Source organism: Pantherophis guttatus, chromosome 1, assembly GCF_059756535.1.
Source record: "Pantherophis guttatus breed Tessera chromosome 1, ASM5975653v1, whole genome shotgun sequence".
Classification (NCBI taxonomy): domain Eukaryota; kingdom Metazoa; phylum Chordata; class Lepidosauria; order Squamata; family Colubridae; genus Pantherophis; species Pantherophis guttatus.
The window spans coordinates 157,122,925-157,145,481 of NC_142063.1; the positions used below are offsets into that span (position 1 = coordinate 157,122,925).

The 22,557-nt window shown below is 38.2% G+C and overlaps 1 protein-coding gene across 1 annotated transcript in view; it reads right to left on the minus strand.

The window, feature by feature from the left end:
- Positions 1 to 22,557, minus strand: part of TTN (titin) — a 312,529-nt gene that overhangs the window by 192,821 nt on the left and 97,151 nt on the right. The window contains exons 69-102 of the mRNA XM_087882058.1: positions 21,741 to 22,019; positions 21,357 to 21,644; positions 20,933 to 21,211; positions 20,556 to 20,834; positions 20,180 to 20,458; positions 19,785 to 20,072; positions 19,383 to 19,670; positions 18,129 to 18,410; positions 16,754 to 17,032; positions 16,350 to 16,631; positions 15,959 to 16,237; positions 15,574 to 15,861; positions 15,167 to 15,445; positions 14,766 to 15,044; positions 14,394 to 14,672; positions 13,426 to 13,713; positions 12,979 to 13,266; positions 12,080 to 12,361; positions 11,282 to 11,560; positions 10,912 to 11,193; positions 10,541 to 10,819; positions 9,426 to 9,713; positions 9,024 to 9,302; positions 8,652 to 8,930; positions 8,276 to 8,554; positions 7,330 to 7,617; positions 6,893 to 7,180; positions 5,865 to 6,155; positions 4,692 to 4,979; positions 3,715 to 3,807; positions 3,329 to 3,611; positions 1,407 to 1,590; positions 492 to 581; positions 103 to 370 (exon numbers count right to left, since the gene is read on the minus strand). Coding sequence (XP_087738184.1) covers positions 103 to 370; positions 492 to 581; positions 1,407 to 1,590; positions 3,329 to 3,611; positions 3,715 to 3,807; positions 4,692 to 4,979; positions 5,865 to 6,155; positions 6,893 to 7,180; positions 7,330 to 7,617; positions 8,276 to 8,554; positions 8,652 to 8,930; positions 9,024 to 9,302; positions 9,426 to 9,713; positions 10,541 to 10,819; positions 10,912 to 11,193; positions 11,282 to 11,560; positions 12,080 to 12,361; positions 12,979 to 13,266; positions 13,426 to 13,713; positions 14,394 to 14,672; positions 14,766 to 15,044; positions 15,167 to 15,445; positions 15,574 to 15,861; positions 15,959 to 16,237; positions 16,350 to 16,631; positions 16,754 to 17,032; positions 18,129 to 18,410; positions 19,383 to 19,670; positions 19,785 to 20,072; positions 20,180 to 20,458; positions 20,556 to 20,834; positions 20,933 to 21,211; positions 21,357 to 21,644; positions 21,741 to 22,019 — 9,123 coding nt within the window. The remainder of the gene's footprint in view (positions 1 to 102; positions 371 to 491; positions 582 to 1,406; positions 1,591 to 3,328; positions 3,612 to 3,714; positions 3,808 to 4,691; positions 4,980 to 5,864; positions 6,156 to 6,892; positions 7,181 to 7,329; positions 7,618 to 8,275; positions 8,555 to 8,651; positions 8,931 to 9,023; positions 9,303 to 9,425; positions 9,714 to 10,540; positions 10,820 to 10,911; positions 11,194 to 11,281; positions 11,561 to 12,079; positions 12,362 to 12,978; positions 13,267 to 13,425; positions 13,714 to 14,393; positions 14,673 to 14,765; positions 15,045 to 15,166; positions 15,446 to 15,573; positions 15,862 to 15,958; positions 16,238 to 16,349; positions 16,632 to 16,753; positions 17,033 to 18,128; positions 18,411 to 19,382; positions 19,671 to 19,784; positions 20,073 to 20,179; positions 20,459 to 20,555; positions 20,835 to 20,932; positions 21,212 to 21,356; positions 21,645 to 21,740; positions 22,020 to 22,557) is intronic.

The following is a 22,557-nucleotide window of genomic DNA, read 5'->3' on the forward strand; positions in this document are numbered from 1 at the left end:
AGCAAGTTAAAAATGCGTGTTTTAGAAAATACCAACCCAAAACTACATCAGATAATTTTAAATATTTGATCAATGAAAATGTGGCACCAATTTTGCACTTACCAATCACATGAAGCTTAGCACTGGCAATATGTGGACCGCAGACCACCCTATAATTTGCCTGGTCTCCAAGTTGACAATTCCTGATTTTAAGAATGTGCCGGTCTCCTTCAATTTTGATTTCATACTTCTTGTTCGAGATCAATCTCTCTGTGCCTTTGTACCAGGTCAGTCTGATTTCTGGATAATTTATTTTAATCTCACATTCAAAGATGGCATCTTCCTCTGTTAACACAGTCTGATCTTCAATATCTCTGATCAAAGTAACAGGCTGAAAAATATTTTTCATGTTTTTGAATCTCTGTGTTAAGCACTAATCCCGCTATATAATAACTCTGTAAACAGACAGCATTAATTACATGTCATTATAATTGATAAATGGCATTAATTACCTCTGTCTGAGTAAGCCTTTGCTGAATGAATGCTACAAGTTCATCAAATTCTTGTTCTTCTCTCCTTGATCTCTCTTTTACTTCAATCTCCTGTTAAAACCAAGACCATGCATTAATATGATTGTTTAATGTTCTACTTTATAAACAATATAAATAACACAATAGAAAAACCTTATTAAACTGAAAGAAATATCTATATCCATTTCAGCACTCATTGCTCCAGTACACAATGGCTAGCCTTTAACATATTGGAAATGTCAATATTTTGTTCAAATATAGCACCTTACTCAGAATTATTAAACTAATTTTTCTCTTTGCTCTTTCCTGATCAAAAATATTCACGAGACTCTGGTGTTTTAATCCTTGGAGCAAGAACATTAAACAGAAATTGCTAGTGTATAGCTTTTCCAGACTGGTGCCCTTCAGATTTACTGGACTTCAATCCCCAAATTTTCAAGATAGCTGATTGGAAAAATGGCTGAAGAGAGAATATATATTTTAGTGGTGGGTGGAGATTGTAGCCCACAAACTTAATTATAGATACTAGTTTTGATTAGTAAAGTCCCTTCACAACTAACACACTTCTGAATCAGATGAACAGTTCTCAAAAATCTTAATGGAAGTTGCCTTCTATATAAAGAAAGGTAAAACACTTCCCTCTTATTCATGTGAGATCACTGCAGACTCAAGAGGGAAGAAGGAGTTTTGGCTTTTATTAACAACTAGAAAGGTTGTATGAAAATTTTGGGGAGAAAGTACCGCAACTGATTTTGATTCAGAATTGATAGTAATGCCCGTTGCAGAATATTAATTTTAAATGAATTATTTAACCACTTAAACATTGAACACACTTTTTAAAGTAACAGAACTATGGTTTGAAATGATTCGTTAATAAAGGAAAATATTGGTGTTTACCAGTCTGTGTGTTTCTTCTGCCTGGCTTTCTTTAAGCAATTCAAATGCTTGTAGGAGACCTCGGAAATCTGTGATTCCATACATGCGGGCATATTTTTCATATTCTTTAGGATCTACATTTTTTAGGAGTTCCATGATATCAATTGCCTGCTCTTCCTCACCTTCCTTCCTTTTTGTTGGAGTTCTGCAGAAATAAAGAAATTACTTATTAAGCAAATAGACACCAACATCCATTAAACTTACAGCTTGAGTGAAATGATTTATAATTTTTCCAAGATTCTAAGCATCTTCAGCCTGATAAAGTGGAATTCTTTGCTAAAGGAACTCCTAATGCTTACTTTGATTGCAACCTTATAGATTTATCAGAGTTGGACCTACTTTTGTGTTTCATTTTACAACCCAATAAAACTTACAAAATGTTATATAATAAGACATTTAGAGAGTGTTTTCATTAATTAAAACTTTTAGAATACATATAAAAAATGTTCATTTTTTTTTCAATTAATAGAGATGTCCAATTTACAAGTGATTCAAGGTGGCTTACAAAGAAGGTTTGAAACATAAGAGGCAAAGATAATAATAAAAAATAATAGCTATTCCAGAAAAGATTAAAAAAATTAAAATACTCCAGTGGGTTCACAAATTGCCTTGCTGGAAGAGACAAGTTTTTAAAGAACATCCTAAAGAATCATAGGGTTGGGGGGCCATATGGATTTTTGTGGGGATGTGTTTCCAAAAGCCATGCATGGCATTATAGAAACTGTTTCTGCAGGCTCCCACTATACAACATTGTTGTATTGATGGGATCTGGAATACATCAACCTTGTCAGATCTAATAGTATAGGCCCATGATGGTGAACCTATGACACATGTGTCACAGATGGCATGTGGAGCCATCTCTGCGGGCATGTGAGCTGACACCCAGGTCAGCTCCACCGCGCATGCCTGCGCGCCTCCCGCTGGCCAACTGATTTTCGGGTCTCTGCCAGGAGATGTGCGTGCATGCATGGGGGGTGTCATACATATGCGTGGGGGGGGGGTTGTCGTACACACATGTGCAGGGGCTGGGGCTGAGGTACGGGGCCCCCCGTGCCCCATTTTTGGTCCCAGGAGGCTTCAGGGAGGCTTGCTAGCACAAAAATGGTGTGTGGGGGTATGCGGGGAGCACGGGGGTGTGTGTGTGTTGTGCACATGCACTGGAGGCAGGGCCTGCAGGGGGCAATGCATTATAAGTGTTGGCACGCATGTGTACACTGTTGCGTGCACGCACGTGCTTTTGGCACCCAAGGAAAAAAAGGTTCACCATTGCTGGTATAGGCAGACAACTGAAGAATGGTGAGCCTGTAAACATCCTAGTCACAAATCTCAAAAGTCCTTATGGAAGTCCATTAGCACCTTGAATTGCCTCTGGAAACCAAATGGCAACCACTAAAATTTGCAGAGTTGAGATCTTACATGGATGAACAGAAGTGCCTTCAAGAAGTGCCTTCATAATAACTTGCATTATCATATTCTGGACCAGATGAAACTTTGAATGGTTTTCCACATAGAATACATTACTGTAGTGCAAACAAGAGGTGACTAGGGAATGGAGGTGACACTAAGGGCCTTATAATCCAGGAAAAGATACAACTGATACATACAATGATATTATGTTAAGGTCCTCATAACCACCTGTTTTATTTATCTTTGTGGCATTTAAAATGGCATATTCTATGGCATCTTTTTTGAGTATCCCTCACTCTACACTTCTAACACATACAGCTATTTTTAACACGATAACTTCTAGTGTCATCAGCATTAAAGAAGGATGAAGGAATAATTTAAAATGAGCTGAATTATATTTTATTCTCCAACTTCTAACTATTAAAGCAAGCTTTCGGTCTCACAGTTTAACATTATTGGAAAATGTTAACACTTACTTTTTTAATTTTGCTCTTAGATCACCCTCAATAACTTCTTTCTTCCGTTCCTCAACCTGAAGGTTGACGACACTTTCAATTTCACCATGCTCATTAAAAGCCACACATCTATACTGCCCAGAATCAGTTTTCATTGCATCCTTGATTTCCAGCTTGGCCTCATCTCCTTTTTGCTGGATTATAATGCGACCTCCTTGATTGAGTTGCCTCCACTTTCCTTTCATCCATTTCACATTGGGGATCGGATCACCACCAACTTTAGCAGTAAAGGTTGCTAAGCTCTCTGTTTGAAAAAAGACACAGAGAGAAGAAAATGTCAACCGTAGGTTGAAGGAAGAGAGTTGTCAACAGATATGGGGAAGAAAATATTTAGAAGCTGGGCTCACTTTCAATTATAGTGATACTTCGAGGTTCAGAGACAAAGTAAAGTCTTCCATCAATAGGTGCTTTCTTAGCAACTGGTACAGCTGTGGGTTTTTCTGTAAATCAAAGCAAAGGTATGATGTTGGAGAACTGAAAATGACAATGTTCAAATGAAATAACCATTATACATAGAGGATTCCTCCCCCCCCCATTTTGAATTCTACAGTACCTAAAGAATTTATTATCTAGCACTGATATAATATTGGGGTGGACATGACCAGTATATGACACTTCTGGCCCGTGGGCCACAAATTTGACACCCCTGCTCTAGAAAGAGTGCAGAGAAGAGCAACAAAGATGATTAGGGGACCGGAGGCTAAAAGATATAAAGAACGGTTGCTGGAACTGGGTATCTCTAGTTTGATGAAAAGAAGGACTAGGGGTGACATGATAGCAGTATATCCAATATCTCAGGTGTTGTCACAAAGAAGAAAGAGTCAAGCTATTCTCCAAAGCACCTGAGGGCAGGACACAAAGCAATGGATGGAAACTAATCAAAGAGAGAAGCAACCTAGAACTAAGGAGAAATTTCCTGATAGTTAGAACAATTAACCAGTGGAACAACTTGCCTCCAAAAATTGTGATTCTTCAACACTGGAAATTTTTAAGAAGAGATTGGACAACTATTCTATTCTATTCTATTCTATTCTATTCTATTCTATTCTATTCTATTCTATTCTATTCTATTCTATTCTATTCTATAGTATGTATTAGAGCAGTTTTGTATGATTTAATTTCAGTCAAACCACTGTAAATTAAGTGCTCCTATTATTAAATGCTTCTATTAAGGAATTTCATTTATGCCTATTCTATTTATGCTACAGTGCATTACATGCCTGACAAAATAATTCTCTTCAGCATGTTTATGAAGTCTTCATAGTAGTTCCTGGGGCTTTGAATTGCTGTTTTCTCTCTCTCTAAATATTCAATTTAACTGTACCTTTAACTGCCACTTTAGACTTAGAAGAATCACTTCCGGCTGCGTTTGAGGCTTTGCACACATATTCCCCAGAATCAGTTTTAGTAACTGCTTGGATCTCTAAGAGAGCTGTTCCATTTGCAAAGCTGAAGCTGCATTTATCAGAGGATCTGAGCTCTCTCCCAGCTTTGAGCCACTGGATCTTAATGGGCTGTGATCCAACTACATGGCAAGCAAGTTGCAGGATCTTGCCTTCATCTATTGTCATTGGTTTAAGAGGTCGATCAAATACCGGAGGCTTTTTAGGTTCTGAAATGTAATCACATTAAGAAAGCAAGAGGAGGAAAGTAGTTAGATTACCATTCATCTTAAATTTTTAAAAAAGTACATATCAAGGTAAGAACAATATGATGCAATGAATTAATTCCATTTTCTCAATACAATTTTTTTTAAATAGGAAAAATAATGGTATCATACAGAATGCCGATATTTAGTGAGCTTGTTTTAAGATGATATACAAAATGTTTGATATGCAATATACACTATCTATCTTTTATGCTAAATGTAACATAAATATTGTCAAGATGAAGGTCATTTTAAATTTGGAAAAAAATCATAGATGGATGAATACTTCTAGCTGGATCATAGATGGGAGACAGTGAAATGAATTTACATGTTATTGGCATACTTTTATCTATAGATGCAGATGCTGGTAAGTCATAAAAATTGCCAATGTATATATAATATACTTCAACTGGACCCCTTGAAAAACATTTTCCTCGATTTGTGGCTGAAATTTCTAGGTTGAGAGTGAAAAATAATAAAAGGATTGTTTTTCATCAGAAAATGTGTTGCCTTGAGTATGAGTAACAACATTTTTTATTTAAAAAAATGAAGAAAGGTCATTTTTGCAGAACCCCATCAATCAATTATAAAAAAAGGGGTGCACCCTTCAAATAGGCTCATGATTGAACATTTTAAGAAGTGAAATTGAAATAAATCAGCAGTCCAGTATAGTTTTCTGTCATCTTATTGTGCTGCTGCAACCTGCTATAAAACCATGTACAGTATGTAGAATTGATTTTTGTTATCAAATACATCAGAATTAATGTTTTGATCATTTGGACCCATGGGTAAACAGTAGTAGCTAATAAAATAAATATAGTACAGTAGGCCTTTAGGAAATGAACTAACCTTTAATAACAACGGAGGAAGTACACAACGTGCTCCCAGCTTCGTTGGATACTTTGCAGGTATATAAGCCTGCATCAGCTGGTCCTGCATTTTTAATGAGCAGCAGAATAGTATTGTTCTCAAAAGCTAGTTCACAGTTAGGGCTTCCATAGATTTCCTGGTTATTTTTGTACCAAGCAACCATCAGAGGCTGGGTACCAGAAACACGGCCCTCAAGTTTAAAGCTGTTTCCTTCCCTTTCTTCTACTGTTTCAGATAACTTCTTGGTGAATGTAGGCGGATTCTGTCGCTCTGTCAGAAAGGAAGATAAAAGGAAAATAAATTAGTGAGAAAGATGTATTCAGGCAAATGTTTTAAAATTCTATCGATTGTCTTGGGTTATCTTCAAAATGGCAGAAGGTTTGTAACTTGTGCGTGGCTAATCAATCAATAATATTTATACGGGTCAGTGATTAGCAAAATTTAAAAGACAAAATGAACAAAAACAGAATGAAGCAAATAAATAAAATAATATGCTAACAGCTAGCAAAATAAAAATGCCACTTTTGTGTGGCTAAAGAAAAAAGTGAGATTCATACATTTAAATCAAATATACAGTAAAATATATCTTCATAAAGTAAAATATTACCAAGAAAGGACAGGTTTTAATCTAACTGAATTCCAAAATACTTTTGGTACAAACAGAAAGAACATCTTATTTCTTTAGTTTTACTTCTCTCTCTCTCTCTCACAAACTCTTAGATTCCTCTTTATGAATATATCAAAACAGAGATACTAATTCTAGGACTTTGCTATGAAAATGACACACAGTCACTGTATGACATACAGTCACTGGGTGGGGAATTTCTGATTTCTGTGGCTTCCAATTTTAGCTGCAGGATCATTAGCATTGTATTTCACATCATTACAAATGATGTCCCAGGTCTCATTAGTTTCCTGGCAGGTACCAAAGGTGTGCAAGTGAGATGTTGCTCAGCCAATAAGCAATGGAATCTAAATTTTATCTTACTGATAATAATTTCTAGTACCTTTAATATTAAGTTGAGCTGTGCAAGATTCTTTTCCAACTTCATTACTAGCATGACATGAATATTTTCCAGAATCTCCTTTGTCAACTTTCAGAATTGTCAAATGGGCTATATTTTCCATATAGCTGATCTGATGCTTCCCTCCAGTTCGCAATTCACGGTTATCCTTTGACCAAGTAATCTTAATAGGGCGCGTTCCAGAAACATGACACTCAAAATCTGCACTGTCACCAACAACTGCATCAACATGCGTAATTGGGATGTCAAAGAAGGGTGGCATCTTCCCCTCTAAAGTAGGAAGAAGTACAAGTAAATTGTTAATTCAGCACATTTAAAGATTTATATAAGCTTAAAGAAGGCTAATGAACTGAGCTTATAACTGAGACTTCATATGCCATATAAAAGTATCAAAGGAGAGTGATGTTTTTTTGTCAAACCTGTAAGGATGAGTTTGGCACTACAAGAAGCGGTTCCAATCGCATTGGAGGCTGTGCAAGTATATTGTCCACCAAGACTCATATCAGTTTGTGAAATCTGTAAAACGGCGACTTTATTTAAATACGATATTTGCACGTTGTAGCCGTCTCTTATTTGTGCACCATCTTTATACCAGGTAACTTCCATTGGTTCAGAACCATTAATGCCGCAATCAAATGTAATTGGTAAGCCAACAGTTTCATGAATGTCCCTTAATTTTCGTGAAAATGAAGGAGGAAGTTTACGTTCTGCAAGAAAACAAATATTGTGCAGAGTTATTGACTCTGAATGGTTTGGATTTGAGTTTGGGCATTATTGAAGGAAATAGTGAGTTCTTGACATAATTTCTTGATGTATTCCAGTTTTGGCTTGGACAGCTATTGGCCATGGGTGGATTTCTGAATTGATCAGGGGGTTCAACCTGATGGACTAAATAGTTCTTTCCAACTCTAGGAGTCTAGTGTCTACCAATGTGAGATACATATATCTAACTATAGCATAAGACTATCTACAATGCTAATATATAGACTATATAAATTAATGTCCTTAACAGAGATATAATTAGACATGCTTAAATTAAACAGGATAAAAATGGAACTCTAGCAATGTATCTCAAGTTTCAGTGAATTGTGGACATTGTTTTTTCTGACAACTTTAAACAAGTATGATAGTAGATGACATAAAAGAAGAAAGACTTATTTTAATGACGTAGTGAATAAAAAGACTCTCTTGAGAAGCTATAGCCAGTCACACGGGGTTGCTGTTAACAAAGTGTATCAACTTGCTTGTATTGGCTACAGAAATTCTCCATTGGGAAAGAACAGCTAAAAACAGACATATTTTTTTCTGTCTCATGCCTTTCAACCGAGTAATAAATAGTATTTCCCAAACTTTTAAATTACTCACCTTGAACAGACAGTAGTGCTGAAGACGTAGCTTCCCCAACACTGTTTTCCGCCTTGCAGATATACTCCCCGCTATCATTGCTAACCACCTGGCTGAATACTAAAGTGGCCACTTGGTTTTTATAGTGCATTTTAGAAGTACTGGTGGGTCTTAGTTTTGTGTCTCCTTTGTACCATGACACATTGATTTCAGGTGTTCCAGCAATTTGACACTGTAATGATGCAGAATCTCCAGTGGTCACTTGTACAGACTCTAGATTTTGGACAAAGTATGGTGGTTCTATAGAACAAAAGCACAGATTAGTCACAAAATGAGTTTGTTTCCCACAAAATAATCAATAGCTCTGTTAAAATACTCTTTGATATAAGCTACATACGTAAGATTGAGACAGCTGCCTGAGAGTTATCTTGGCCTGATTCGTTCTCTATGTGGCAAGAGTACAAGCCAGCATCTTCTAGTCTGCTGTTAGAGATTTCCAGTATGGCAGATGTTTCAGTAGTGGTAATACTGCATTTCTCTGAATGAGTTAAATTTACACCATTTTTCCTCCAAGACACTTGAATAGGAGCGGTACCAGTATATGAGCATTCTAAAGTTAATTGTTTTCCTTTCTCAACATGGAAGTCATTCAGTTTTTTCACAAATTTCGCTGGTTCTGTAAAAAAATAGCACAAGATGGGAAATTTAAAGTTGTTTAAAATTGATGGTTGCCTTTTTGTTTAGCCCAGAAGACAGAATAATTACAAACCTTTTATAAAGAGATGAGTTGTACAAGAGATTTTGCCAGCTTCATTACTGACAATGCAAGTGTAGTCTCCACTTTGGACAGCGTGAACATCAAACAGCTCCAGTTCAGCAACTGATTCTTCTAGAGATATGTTGCATCTATGTCCTGGAACCAATTCAACACTTCCCCTAAACCATTTGACCTCAAGAGGGAGGGTTCCTTTAATGATACTTGTGAATGTTACATTTGCCCCAGATAAAACTTGCAAAGCTTCAGGTTTCTTCACAAAAGATGGAGGTTCTAGATATACATTAAAAAAAAACACATTAAAGCTAAATGTGCAGATTAAAGAACATAAAAAACAAACAAGATTTTTAAATAATTATTTTCTTTTAATACATATTTTAATCTCAATTTTTTTACCTCTAACTATGAAATACGCATCACATTCTTCAGATCCAGCTTCATTAGTTGCTATACAAGTGTAATTTCCAATATCTGACTCTTGAAGATCATTCACTTTTAAAGAACATGTGTTATCTGTAAGGGTTGCCTGGTATTTTTCTCCACTTGTGATCTCCTCACCATCACGGAACCAAAAAACAGAGATCGGAGGGGATCCAATGACTTTGCATTCAAGTACACTTGATGAGCCCAAGAGACCATGTGTTTCTTTCAGTGGTTTTGTAAATGAAGGTGGTATAATACGATCTGTGAGCACAAAATAAAAATTAAATTACAATCAGCAGTAATATCTGCAGGGAGGGGTAAGAGGGGGCAAATGACAAAAGCAGTATTATGCCCAGGCAATGCAAGCTTCGCTTTTTTTATACATGTATTTTGATGTTATAAACATGTATAAAAAGTGTGAAACTCACAGTGCAAAGCTGCTTGCAACATTTTGAGGAAAGCAGCAGATCCTATGGACAACTCAGATGATAATAATAGGGCTTTTACTCAATTTTCTGAGTAATGAATTTGTACTTTTGTAGTTTAGTGGGGTTTTTTTTGGCATATTATATTTAAGACAGTATTGAATGAAAACACACTCTTTCCCTTTTAGAAAGGCGTTCCCAACTGTGTTAACAGTACTACATACCATTAAAGGCAATCATAACTTGAGAATGGGTATCTAGGAATATTCATTGCTATAACTGATTCTCTGCCAGATATTCCACAATAAGTAATAAGCTGCCTGCAATTTACTGCTGGTTCGAATCTCTCCAAGGCTCAAGGTTGACTCAGCCTTCCATCCTTTCTAAGGTAGGTTAAATGAGGACCCAGTTTGTGGGGGCAATAAGCTGACTTTGTATAAATATACAAAAGTATGAAGGCTATTGCTTAACGCATTGTAAGCCACCCTGAGTCTCCGGAGAAGGGCAGCATATAAATCAATTTTTTTTTTTAAAAAAAAAAGTAGATTTCTAAAGCATTTAGGAATCGTACATGGAATCCTAACATCAGAAGTCAACATATGCATAACCTGATATGAAAATGCAGAGGAAATACAGAATTGTATTCCATATTAATCCACTAACCTGAAACATGTACAGAAGCTGTACAACGACTTTGACCGACGCTGTTTTTCACCTCAAATGTATATTCTCCACTATCTTGTAAGCTTGCATTCAGAATCTTGAGCACAGATACTTTATTGAAGAAAGTGATTTTGTATTTATGGTCAGAAGTGAGCTCATATCCATTCTTGAACCATCTACTAGTAAACTCAGGTGTTCCAGAAACAGTGCACTCCAAGGTACAAGAATCCCCTGTGGTGACTGTCATTGGTTCTGGTTTCTCTACAATACTTGCTGGCTCTGGAATGAAATGCAAATCATCGTCACATTAGCAAGCAAGTTTATGTAAAACATGGCAGTGTACTTTGGTTTTATTGTTTAAATCTACTAACCAAGAACTGATAAGTTAGCAAAACATTCCTGACTTCCAGCATCATTTTTAATTTGACAGATGTATTTTCCCATGTTGGTTGGCTCTGCATGCACAACTTGAAGGATTGCCACTTTATCTGTGTACGACATCCAGAGGTTGTCACTTTCGTGGATAATTTCTCCTTTGTCTTTCAACCAAAGAACAGAAATGGGCTCAGAGCCTTCAACAGTGGCTTGTAATTCTGCTGGCTCCCCAACGATCGCACTGATATCATGAAGTTTCTTCACAAACCTTGGAGGCACTGAAGGCAGGAGAAGAAAATATGTAAATGTGAAGTAAGAGGAAAAAAAGATGTAAAAAGAGAGAGAGAGAGAGAACAATGTACAAACCTTTCAGCATCACAGAACAAATGCAAGCATCGCTCCCCACATCGTTGACGGCTTTGCAGTGATATTCACCAGTGTCTGCAGCATCAGTGTTCAGGATATGTAGACTAGCAAAGTAATTCTCAGACAAAATCTTGTACTTCTTGCTAGTTCGGATTTCTCTTTTATCCTTATACCATGAAATTTGGAAGGGCGGTGTGCCTTGAAGCACACATTCAAGATGAACATCAACTCCTTTCAATGACTCCATTGGCTGGGGTGTCCTGCGGAAAACTGGAGGAGCTGTAAAAACAGAGATTAAAATTTCCATTAAATGTGGAAGATGGATATTAATAAGCACCAAGAATGTAACATAGGAAATTGCATGTATTTGAGATAAAAATGTCCATGCCCAGTTAAACTGATTGGCTTTGGTCCTTAATGGAAAAAAAAATAACCCTGACCATTCCCCCCCCCCCCCATAAATCAGGGGTGTCAAACTCAATTTCATTGAGGGCTGCATCAGGGTTGTGTGTGTGGCCAGGGGGCATGGCCACCTTGAAGTCACTAGAGGCTCCATTTTCAGCTACGACGGCCTCCTGCAGCCCTCTGTCAGTGAAAATGGAGCCCGGGAGGCCCGCACGTGGCCCTCCTGAGCTCCATTTTTGCTGGCAGAGGCACTGTGGGCTGGTCCTTTGCTGTTTCCAGGGCAGGCCCATGGGCCAGATCTAAGCACCCCACAGGCCGGATCTGGCCCATGGGCCTTGAGTTTGATACCTCTGCCATAAATGAGTGAGAAACAAAGGAAGAACAGATCCTGACCTTTCACTTTTAGGGATGTAGTACTGCTAGCACTTCCAGCTGAGTTTTGAGCTTCACAAGTGTAGTCTCCACTGTCTTCAACAGTCAAACTGTGCATTTCAATGACAGCCACAGAATCAACGAAAGACATGATGTATTTGTCACTGGGATGAATTTGGGTTTCACCCTTGTACCATGCAATATGAATTTCTGGTGATCCACCTATCTTGCATTCATATCTAGTTGAATCATGTTCTTTCACAACTCTGGAAGAATCTAACTTCCTAATAAATCTTGGTGGCTCTGTTGAAAAAAAAAGTGGGGGGGAATGTATTCATGAGGCAATGTTTAAACAGTGTTATTTACATTAAATATGTAAAATCTCAAGTTGCCGTGGTATATCAGCAGAAAAGGTCAACCTATTCCCTTTACCTTAAACTGTGCTCTCCTTCAAATGCTTCTTACTACTTATGAAATATACATTTTAAAGCTCATTATAACTACAGTAAATGCTCAGTTTCTTTCTTATTATTGCAGATTTTAATAGCTTAACCATACTTCTGTGGAAAATAAAGCTGCCCAGAATTATGTTCACATAAAAGTAAGATACTCTATTTCAGATGTTGAAGGATAACCAGCTTCTTTATCACCTAGTATATTTCCATATATTAAGTTTAGAAAGTCTTCTAAGCATAAATACAAAACATAAAGCACCAGCTTTCTTATGAAAATCACTTCTTTCCATAAATTTACCAGCTGCTGCTTTAAAACGAGGAGCTTATCTACATCAGCATAATTCCCATTTCATTTTTTTTTTAAAAAAGGAACAACAACAAAAAATATAGCAAGGGCATAAATGTATATGTGTATATGTGTAAGTATAATATAAGTGATATGATTTATACTTTTTAGAAATTTACCTTTGAAGCTCAGCTGAGCACCACAAGAATCCTTCCCAGCACTGTTGCTTGCCGAGCAGGTATAAAGTCCAGCATCACCTTTACCTACTTTAAGAACAGTCAGCGTGGCTGTGTTTTCTACCAATGTAATCTTGTAATTATCACTAGGACGGATCTCTCGGTTATCTTTTGCCCAGGTGATTTTCATTGGCATAGAACCTGTGATGTGACACTTGAAAGAACCACTTTCCCCAAGAGCAACATCAACAGGCAAAGGCTTCACATCAAAGGAAGGTGGTATCATATGTTCTGGAGGGGGCAAAAAAAAAAGGGAAATTATATCTGCCTTGTGTCACTTTTTCTTAAAAACAAAGCACAATTCCCTGCTGCATCACACCTGTGATCTAATTGTGTTCTTTAAAATGGCATTACTGAATGTGCCAAGTCTGAATTCAACAAATGACACACCTGAGAGCTGGAGCTTGGCACTGGAGGAAGCCGTTCCAAGAGCATTTTGAGCTGTGCAAGTGTACTGGCCAGAGTGAGCCACTTCTGTTTGTAAGATCTGAAGAGTTGCTATGTTATTTAAGAAGGTTGCTTGAATGTTAGTATCGTCCCGCAAGAGCATCCCCTCCTTATACCAAGACACCTGAAGAGGTTCAGAGCCAACGATACGGCAATCAAAAGCAACAGGAGACCCAATCATTTCTTGTACATCTTTTAGCTTCTTTGTAAATGAAGGTGGAAGTTTACGGTCTGCAAATAGAAATGGTAACGTATACTGTATGATCCTAAAACACAGTAACATTTTAGGCATATCCTACTAGAGACACAATACCCCAGTATAGACATTTTCTTTCTGGAGATGGTGGAATGTAGAAAGGAACGGCAGCATCCCAAAGGACCAAGAGACAGCAAAGTTAGATAGTTTGATTGGGATAAAGAAGATTAAGATGGCTCCTCCCTAGAAATTCTCAGAGTATATCCTTAATGATGCAAGTAGTTGACTTAGTTTGACAAATTTTTTGCTTATAGGTGAGGAACAATAAAGGAACTTGCTTTGAAATAACTCTGCATATCTTTCTTGATTTTTGGAGCCTGACACCCAATTCATATATGCAAGCATCTGCACATGCACAGAGGCCAACAGAACATTCCGAGGAACAGGAATTCTGTGCATCTTTCTGTATTCCAAGCAGATGACCTGCTCTGACTGATGCAATGTGTTCATGCTGAAATTGTGAGGCATGGACAGAGATGAAAAACTGCATAAATCTTCTAGTTCACTGAATATTTAACCCTGCTGCCTATGTGCATGCCAGGATAGTGGAATAATGCAGCTTTCTTCCTATATTTGCCACATGAGTGGATTTTCTTTTTTAAAAAAAGTACATTGCACAAAAATATTTGAACCAACAGACGTAGCGAATTATCACCTTTGACAGCTAGCACAGCTGTTGAAGTAGCAAACCCAGCGCTGTTCTCTATTTTGCAGACATATTCGCCAATGTCAGCATTCTCCACCTGGCTGAAAGTAAGTGTCGCTATATTGTTCTTGAAGTGCATTCTGTAAGCCTGAGTAGATCTTAGTTTGGTATCTCCTTTGTACCACGAGACTTTGATTTCTGGAGTTCCAGCTACTTGGCATCGTAAAGACAAAGGCTCTCCGATGGTCACCTCCACCCTTTCCAATTCCTTAACAAAGTAAGGTGGCTCTGAAGCAGAAATTAACACCATAGTAAGTACCCAGGTAGTTAAGGTATACCATACAATTAATATAAGAGTAGTTACTCAAGTCAACAACGCACCTAAGATTGATACCAAGGCATGACATACATCCTCCCCAGCATCATTTGCAACTTCACATGTGTATTCTCCTTCATCTTGTCTGCTACTACTCAGGATTTCTAGGATGCCTGATTTTTCTGTTGTTGTTATATTACATTTTGGAGACTGGGTGAGTTTTGAGCCATTCTTCTTCCATGTCACCAAAAGTGGGGGGGTTCCACTAAATGTGCTTTCTAGAATAATGGAGTTTCCATGCTCCACGCTGAAATCACTCAGTTTCTTCACAAATACAGCTGGTTCTAAGAGAGTTTGTAAGAATGGGTCACGTCAAAAACAGTAACACACATATACGAATGCGTGCGCGTACATAATTAAATGTATGCCTGTTGCAATAGATATAAAGAGTAGTATTCAAACAAACCTTTCACAAAAAGATGCGTAGTACAAGAACAACTGCCAGCATCATTAGTAACAAGACAGGTGTAATCTCCAGTCTGGAGAGGTCCTACTTCAAACAATTCCAGTTCTGCAGTTGAATCTGTCAAGAGGGTGTCGCATGTTTTCCCAGGCACAAGTTCCCTGCTTCCTTTGAACCAGTTCACTTTGAATGGAGGAGTTCCTCTGATCAGGCTCCTGAATGTCACACTGTTCCCTGGTAAAACCTCCAGAGGATCCGGTGTCTTTGCAAAAGAAGGTGGTTCTAGGTTCACACAATGTTAACAGTGTTAGTAGCTATGCCAAGTAGGTGGAATATGGATAAAATAAAGATGTAAGAGAAATATATAGAAGAAACACTCAGAGCCAGTGGCTTTCCTTTCCTTTACTGACCTTGTACTGTCAAAAAGGCGCTGCATTCGGCAGAACCAGCTACGTTGGCAGCGGTACAGGTATAGGGACCTGTGTCAGTGGTATCTAGAGCATTCACCTTCAAGGTACAGACATTATCTGAAAAGCTGGTTTCATATTTATCCCCACTGAAAATCTCATCGCTTCCATAAAACCAAGCCACGGTCATAGGTAGTGATCCAGCCACTTTGCATTCCAGAACAATGGAAGAACCCAGCACACCAAAGGTTTCTTTCAATTTTCTTATGAAAGAAGGTCGGATAAGGTGTTCTGTTTGGGCAAAGTCACCAAAAGACATGTTTTAAGATAAGAAAGACGTAACTAGAAGAAAGAAGACGGCAACTGAGAAACGAGAGCTTTGTCTAACCTGAAACATCCACGGAGGAAGTGCAGCTGCTTTTTCCCACTTCATTTTGCACTTCAAAAGTGTAAAGCCCTCGGTCATCCATGTCTGCAGAAAGGACTTTAAGCGTGGCTACTTTATTGGAAAAGGTAATCTGGTGTTTGCGGCTGTTGGTCAGCTGTCTTCCATCCTTAAACCATTTGGTGATTAGATCTGGAGTCCCACCCACAGTGCACTCCAAAGTAAAAGCACTGCCAGCTGTAGCTATCATCGGTTCAGATTTTTCTAGGATCACAGCTGGTTCTGGAGGAAGGGAAACCATCAGTTACAAAATTGAGACTGGTAGAATAGCTTTCTGCCATGACAAAGAGAGTCAAGATTTATTCTTCAGAAGGAGATAGAAGCCAATACCAACCTAGAACTTTCAAGTATCCAGCACATTCTCGCATCCCAGCATCATTTTTAATCTGGCAGATGTATTTCCCGCCACTGGCAGCTTCAGCACTTGCAATCTGAAGGGTTGCAATGTTGTCTGAAAATGAAATCTGGAGGTTTTCACTCTCTCTGATTATTTCCCCTTTGTCCTTCAGCCACAAAACAGAAATGGGCTGGGAACCTTCCACTACAGCTCGTAAAGCAGTGGGTTCCCCTGTGTAGGTGAAGGTGTCACTCAGTTTCTTAACAAACCGTGGTGGTTCTTTGAGAAAAAAATGATTCATGGTAAAGAGAGAGAGAGAAAGAAAAAGAAAACTGTACGTGAGCAAGAAAGAAACTCATGAAAAGAATTTTCTCCAAAGAACAATTTGAGTAAATACTAACCTTTGAACTTGACAGTGCAAGCGCAAATGTCACTTCCCACCTCATTGGCGGCTTTGCACTGATATTCTCCTGTGTCACTAGCTTCAAGATTGAGGATGTGAACACTGGCACTGAAGTTCTTCATTGTAACTTTGAACTTCTTGCTACCTCTAATCTGCTTTCTGTCTTTGAACCAGGCAACTTCGAATGGTGGTGTGCCTGCAAGTTCGCACTGAAGGATAACATCAGTGCCCTTAAGGGTGTCTACAGGGCTAGGCTTCTTGCTAAAAACAGGAGGCTCTATAATGAAAATATTAGGAGAATACATAATTGATTTTCTGGAAGAGGCTTCTTGAAAACAGAGAAGAACATCCAGAAACAGAAGAGATCCGTTACATAAGAACTCTCCTAGTTTTCAAAAATGCCATATATATCCCACTTCACTTTGAAAATGTTTCTAAATCCAAACCTGTAAAGCCCTGCTTGGAAACTCTGCCATCCCCTGCAAATTCTTATTGCATGGGGAACTAAATATTCCAAATGAATGTAGTTCATAAGGTTGGGTGCGTGCCCACGCGTGTCCTTTAATATGGATTGTGATGTATGACCTGACTATAGTCAGATCTCTTATTCTCAATTTCCATTCTCTGAATCTCTTATGCCCAAGAATATAGTCTTACAGACTTCCTTCCTATCTCCATGAGATGTAATTTAAAACAAAAATAAACAAAGAATTTTTTTCCTCCTCTCGATCTATAATTGTTGTTAACATTTAAGTTGTTGCCTAACTATAGAATGTTGCTAAGAGGTGACAGATAAACAGCATGCAGGTTTATTAGTGGGCAGAGATAAACAAAAGGCACCCTTCCTACTCATGTCACTCATGTGTTATATTCTCTCCCACTCTTTCATTCAGCCACCTGTTGGTCTTTGTCAATTTCTTAAGTGCTCATATCTTGACCAAAGCGCAGGATAAAGCTTTTCCCCCCCTGATCGAACCAGAATAATAAGAAGTAAGATTGGACCTCCTTCTATTACTCCATGCTACTACAGTTTTGGATCTTCTGAAACTGACAATGACAGACAAAGCTAGAGGTTCCTACTCTTGATCGAACATGAGTATTTGGTTTGGCACATCAACACCCCCAATGCATTGCATAGAGATTGAGATATCCCCCAATCTCTAACTCATCCTCCTCCAACCAAGTGCCCTGCAGATTTAGTGGAGTCCAGTTTCCAGAATTTCTAACCAACTGGCAAAGAAATGACAAGAACTGCAATCCAAGACGTCTGCAGGGCACCAGGTCTGTAAAAGATGAATTAAAGCTTTTAGAGCGCAAAAGGATGCAGAATGAAGTACAGAGGATGCAAGACTTTGGAAATAGTAGCTTCTAACCTTTTACTGTGACTACTGAACTGCAGCTCACAGTGCCAGCAGAATTAAGAGCTTCACAGATGTAATCACCGCTGTCTTCAAGGGTGGCACCAACAATGATGAGGACTGCTGTAGCATCACTGAAGGTCATATGGTATTTTTCACTAGCATGGAGTTCTTGGTCATTCTTATACCATGCAACTTTGATTTCTGGGGAGCCACTGATTTTACAGTCAAGTTGACATGAGTCACCTTCCTTCACCATTCTTGAGGCTTCGAGCTTCTTTACAAATTTAGGAGGTTCTAAGAAGTCAGATGGAAAGTAACATTTAATTACATGGTGTTCTATGCTTTGAATAAGAACCATTGGTAAGTTCCGTAATATTAAAGAAAAAAATAAGTTTAGATGCTAAGAGTGCAAGAGCTGAGATAGATTGTTCATACCTGGCAAAGGTATTTAGACATACAGTAAGTAGAAATTAATTAGGTTTACTACTAGCTGTGATTGCACAAGTTGACCCACAGTTAGCTTAACCATAGTTTATTCAAGTCAATTTTCTTTATTGGCATGACACACTAAACTATTAATTATGTAATACAGTAAACTGAAATGTCAATGGCTAGTTTGTGGTTCAGTGTGTCTTGCAAATGCAGCTTAAAGGTTTTATATTTCTATATTGAGTGCTTTGTAACTATTGTTTTACTACTAGCCTGTTCATATTACCATTTTTTCACTCATTCCTATTAATTTGTTATCAGTTTGTATATTAATAGTTTTATCCAAAAATATATGATATTTTTTTGTATTGGAAACTGAAAAATGCAGGTGTTCTTAGACTAATAAGTGTCATCAAATAAGCTTGATGAGCTAAATGGCAAGGCCAACAAATTGATATGCTAATACTTCTTTACCCTTCTTTTCCTGCTAGTCAGAACTCAAAAGCTGAACTGTCCTGCAGTTACCCTTAAATCTGTGTGGAGAAGGTGGAAGAGTAACTAGTAGCTGACCCATTCTGCCTTATAGGTCTCCAATAAGAGATTAAGGTTGAGATTAATCCTTCACAGATTATATATTAGAAGAAATAAAGGAGAAAAGAGATTTCAAGATACCCTGAATAGTCTGCTTTTTTTGTTTGTTTGAATACCATCCATTTTGTTTTGATATCCAGTTGTTAGAGATAAAGAATGGCTAGGGGGAAAAAAAACCCAAGAATTCCCACTTCTGAATTTTTTTAAAAAAGTGATCTTTGATCAAGCCTATTAAAATTCCAATACCTTTCACATTAAGCTGAGCTGAGCAAAAGTCTTTGCCAACTTCATTGCTAGCCTGGCAGGTGTACTGTCCAGAATCTCCTTTGCCTACTCTCATAATCCTTAAATGAGCGGTATTTTCTACAAATGTAATTGCATAATTTCCTCCTGTCCGGATCTCACGGCCATCTTTTGCCCAGATGACATGTATAGGGTGGGTTCCAGTCACATGACATTCAAAGTCAACACCTTGTCCCACAGGAACATCTCTGGATTCAGGTGTGATATCAAACAAAGGAGCTTGTTTGGTTTCTGAAGATTAAAAGGAAGAAGAGATCGTTGTTGTTTCCTTTTTAGCCCATATGAAGTAAGTATCATAACATTGCTTTTGAAATCAGAAAGAATACAGGACAAAGTGAAACAAACCTGAAACTCTGAACCTAGCATTAGAAGTAACAGTGCCAACAGGGTTGGTAGCTGTGCAAGAATACTGCCCAGAATGGGCCATGTCAGTTTGCAAAAGATGAAGGGTTGCCACATTATCAATGTAAGAGGTTTGCACATTGAAGTCGTCTCTTAAAGGTACACCATCTTTATACCAAGTGACACTAATAGGTTCAGACCCATTTAGGCGGCAAACAAATTTAACTGGGAAGCCAATAGTTTGCTCTGTATCCTTTAATTTCCTCACAAAAGAAGGTGGACGTTTTCGTTCTGTAAAATAACAAGCATGCAGTCAAGATGGGCAGATGAAATCCTTTGTCAGAGAGTGAAAGACTGATAAATCTGCATTTTTAAGCAATTTGGAATGAATTTATCACCTTGAACTGTCAAGAGAGCATTTGAAGAGGCTGATCCAACACTGTTTTCAGCTTTGCAAATATATTCCCCGCTGTCACTGATATCTACTTTGTTGAAGATCAATGTGGCAACATTGTCTTTGAAATACATCTTATGCTCAGGAGTGGATCTTAATATAGTATCTCCTTTGTACCAAGATATTGTGATTTCTGGAGTTCCAGAAACTTGACATTGTAAAGTTGTATAATCTGCAACTGATACTTCAAGAGGTCCCAGATGTGTAATGAAAGAAGGAGGTTCTGAGAACACAAATATTCAATGTTAGCATTAAGGTAATCAGATCTTGGAACTACATAAAGAAATAATAAAGAGGATTACAATGTCATGGAGACACACCTAAAGTAGATACCAACGCTTCACAAATATCTTCTCCAGCCTCATTTTCCACCGTACAAGTATATTCCCCTTGGTCATCCTTTGTACTATGAAATATTTCCAGAATGCAAGATTTTTCAGTTGTGGTAATGCTGCACTTATCAGATTGACTTAAAATGACTCCATTCCTCTTCCAGGTGACTGAAATTGGGAGGCTACCAGTGTACCTGCTCTCTAAAATTATAGATTTTCCTGGTTCCACACAGTGGTCACTCAGTTTCTTCACAAAGACGGCTGGCTCTGGAGAGCAAAGAGAACTCCGTTGTTAAACAAAATGTTGTACAAACGTTTGAAAATCTCAGAGTGAACAATTGCTTTTGTTTTCTAAATTTACCAACCTTTAACCAAAAGATGTGTTGTGCAAGACGCTTTGCCTGCTTCATTGCTTACAATACACGTGTACTCTCCACTCTGTGATGGTTCCACATCGAATAGCTCTAGATCTGTGACCGAATCTTCCAAATAGATGTTACATTTATCACTCAGTACCAGTTCAGTGACTCCTCTAAACCAGTTCACTTTAAATGGTGGAGTTCCTCTGATGGTAGCTGAAAGTGTAGCACTTCTGCCTGGTAAAATGTGCACAGATTCTGGTTCCTTCACAAAAGACGGTGGTTCTAAATTTGCATTAAAGGAAACAACAGATTAGTCGATTAGTAAGTAAGCAAGCTTAAAATGAACATTTCTCTCCTATTCCAGAAGAAAAATGTGTTAAGGATTAAGCATTAAACGGTTTCAGTGAAGAGCTAGCCAGCTACTAACCTTGCACAGTTAAAACAGCCCTGGTCTCATTGGAGCCTGCTACGTTAGCAGCTTTGCACACGTAAGCCCCCGTGTCAGATAAGTTCAGTGAAACAATTTGCAAAGTGCAAACATTGTCAGAAAAGGTGATCTGATGTTTTGGACCGCTAGTGAGCTTATGACCATCATGAAACCAAGCAACGGTAATTGGTAGAGATCCTGCCACTTTGCATTCAAGAACCACAGAAGAAGCCAGCACACCATGACTTTCTTTTAGCTTTCTGGTAAAAGAGGGTGGAATGATCCGATCTGTTAAGAGGAACAAAGCAAAATAATGATCCTTCGGGAAAAACTGGTATGATTTCTCTCATAAAACATGTTATGGAAAGAAGCCACGCAACCAACCTAGAACATCAACCGAAGCAGTGCAGCTACTTTTGCCCACGTTGTTCTGGACTTCAAAGGTATATAAGCCACTGTCTTCACTTTCTGAATCAATAATTTTAAGTGTAGATGTGTTCTTGTAGAAGACAATTCTGTATTTGTCACTGCTGATCAGTTCTTTTCCATCTTTAAACCAGCCTACGGAAAGCTCAGGGGTTCCGCTCACTTTGCACTGTAAGGTGCAGACATCTCCTACGGTAACGTTCATTGGCTCAGCCTTCTCTACAATGATAGCAGGCTCTGGAAAAAGACACAGCAAGATCCAACTGTAAATCTCTTTTGTTTCATCCGACACAGGGCTCTTCTAGTTACAGAAGCCTATGCTCAAGCATGCTTTTTTTGTTTGTTTGTTTCACTTTTGACTTTAGAATTATTGTTGACTGTGTTTAAATTTATTGGCTGCTCAATTCCGGTGAAATGAGGATAACTCTATGAATGGCTTTCCTGCTTTGGAATACACAAACCCAATCAAACCTTCCAATATTATATTTAGGAAGGGAAACGATACCTGTTAATGGAATCTGCATAAGGATATTAAGGCATCAAAACATTCTAATTCAGTAATTAATATAATCTTACTGGATGCAGTAAGATTCATTGGTACAGTTTCACTCTGTCATAACCAGAGCATGATCATCCATGTTGCTTTTCTAAGCTTAAGTTAAGATGATGTCCTAGGTCAGTGGTGGCGAACCTTTTACTCACTGAGTAAAAGTGCCATCCGCACTAATGCACGGCTCCTCCCCCATGCGCTGCGTGAGCAACTGCACCATCTGTG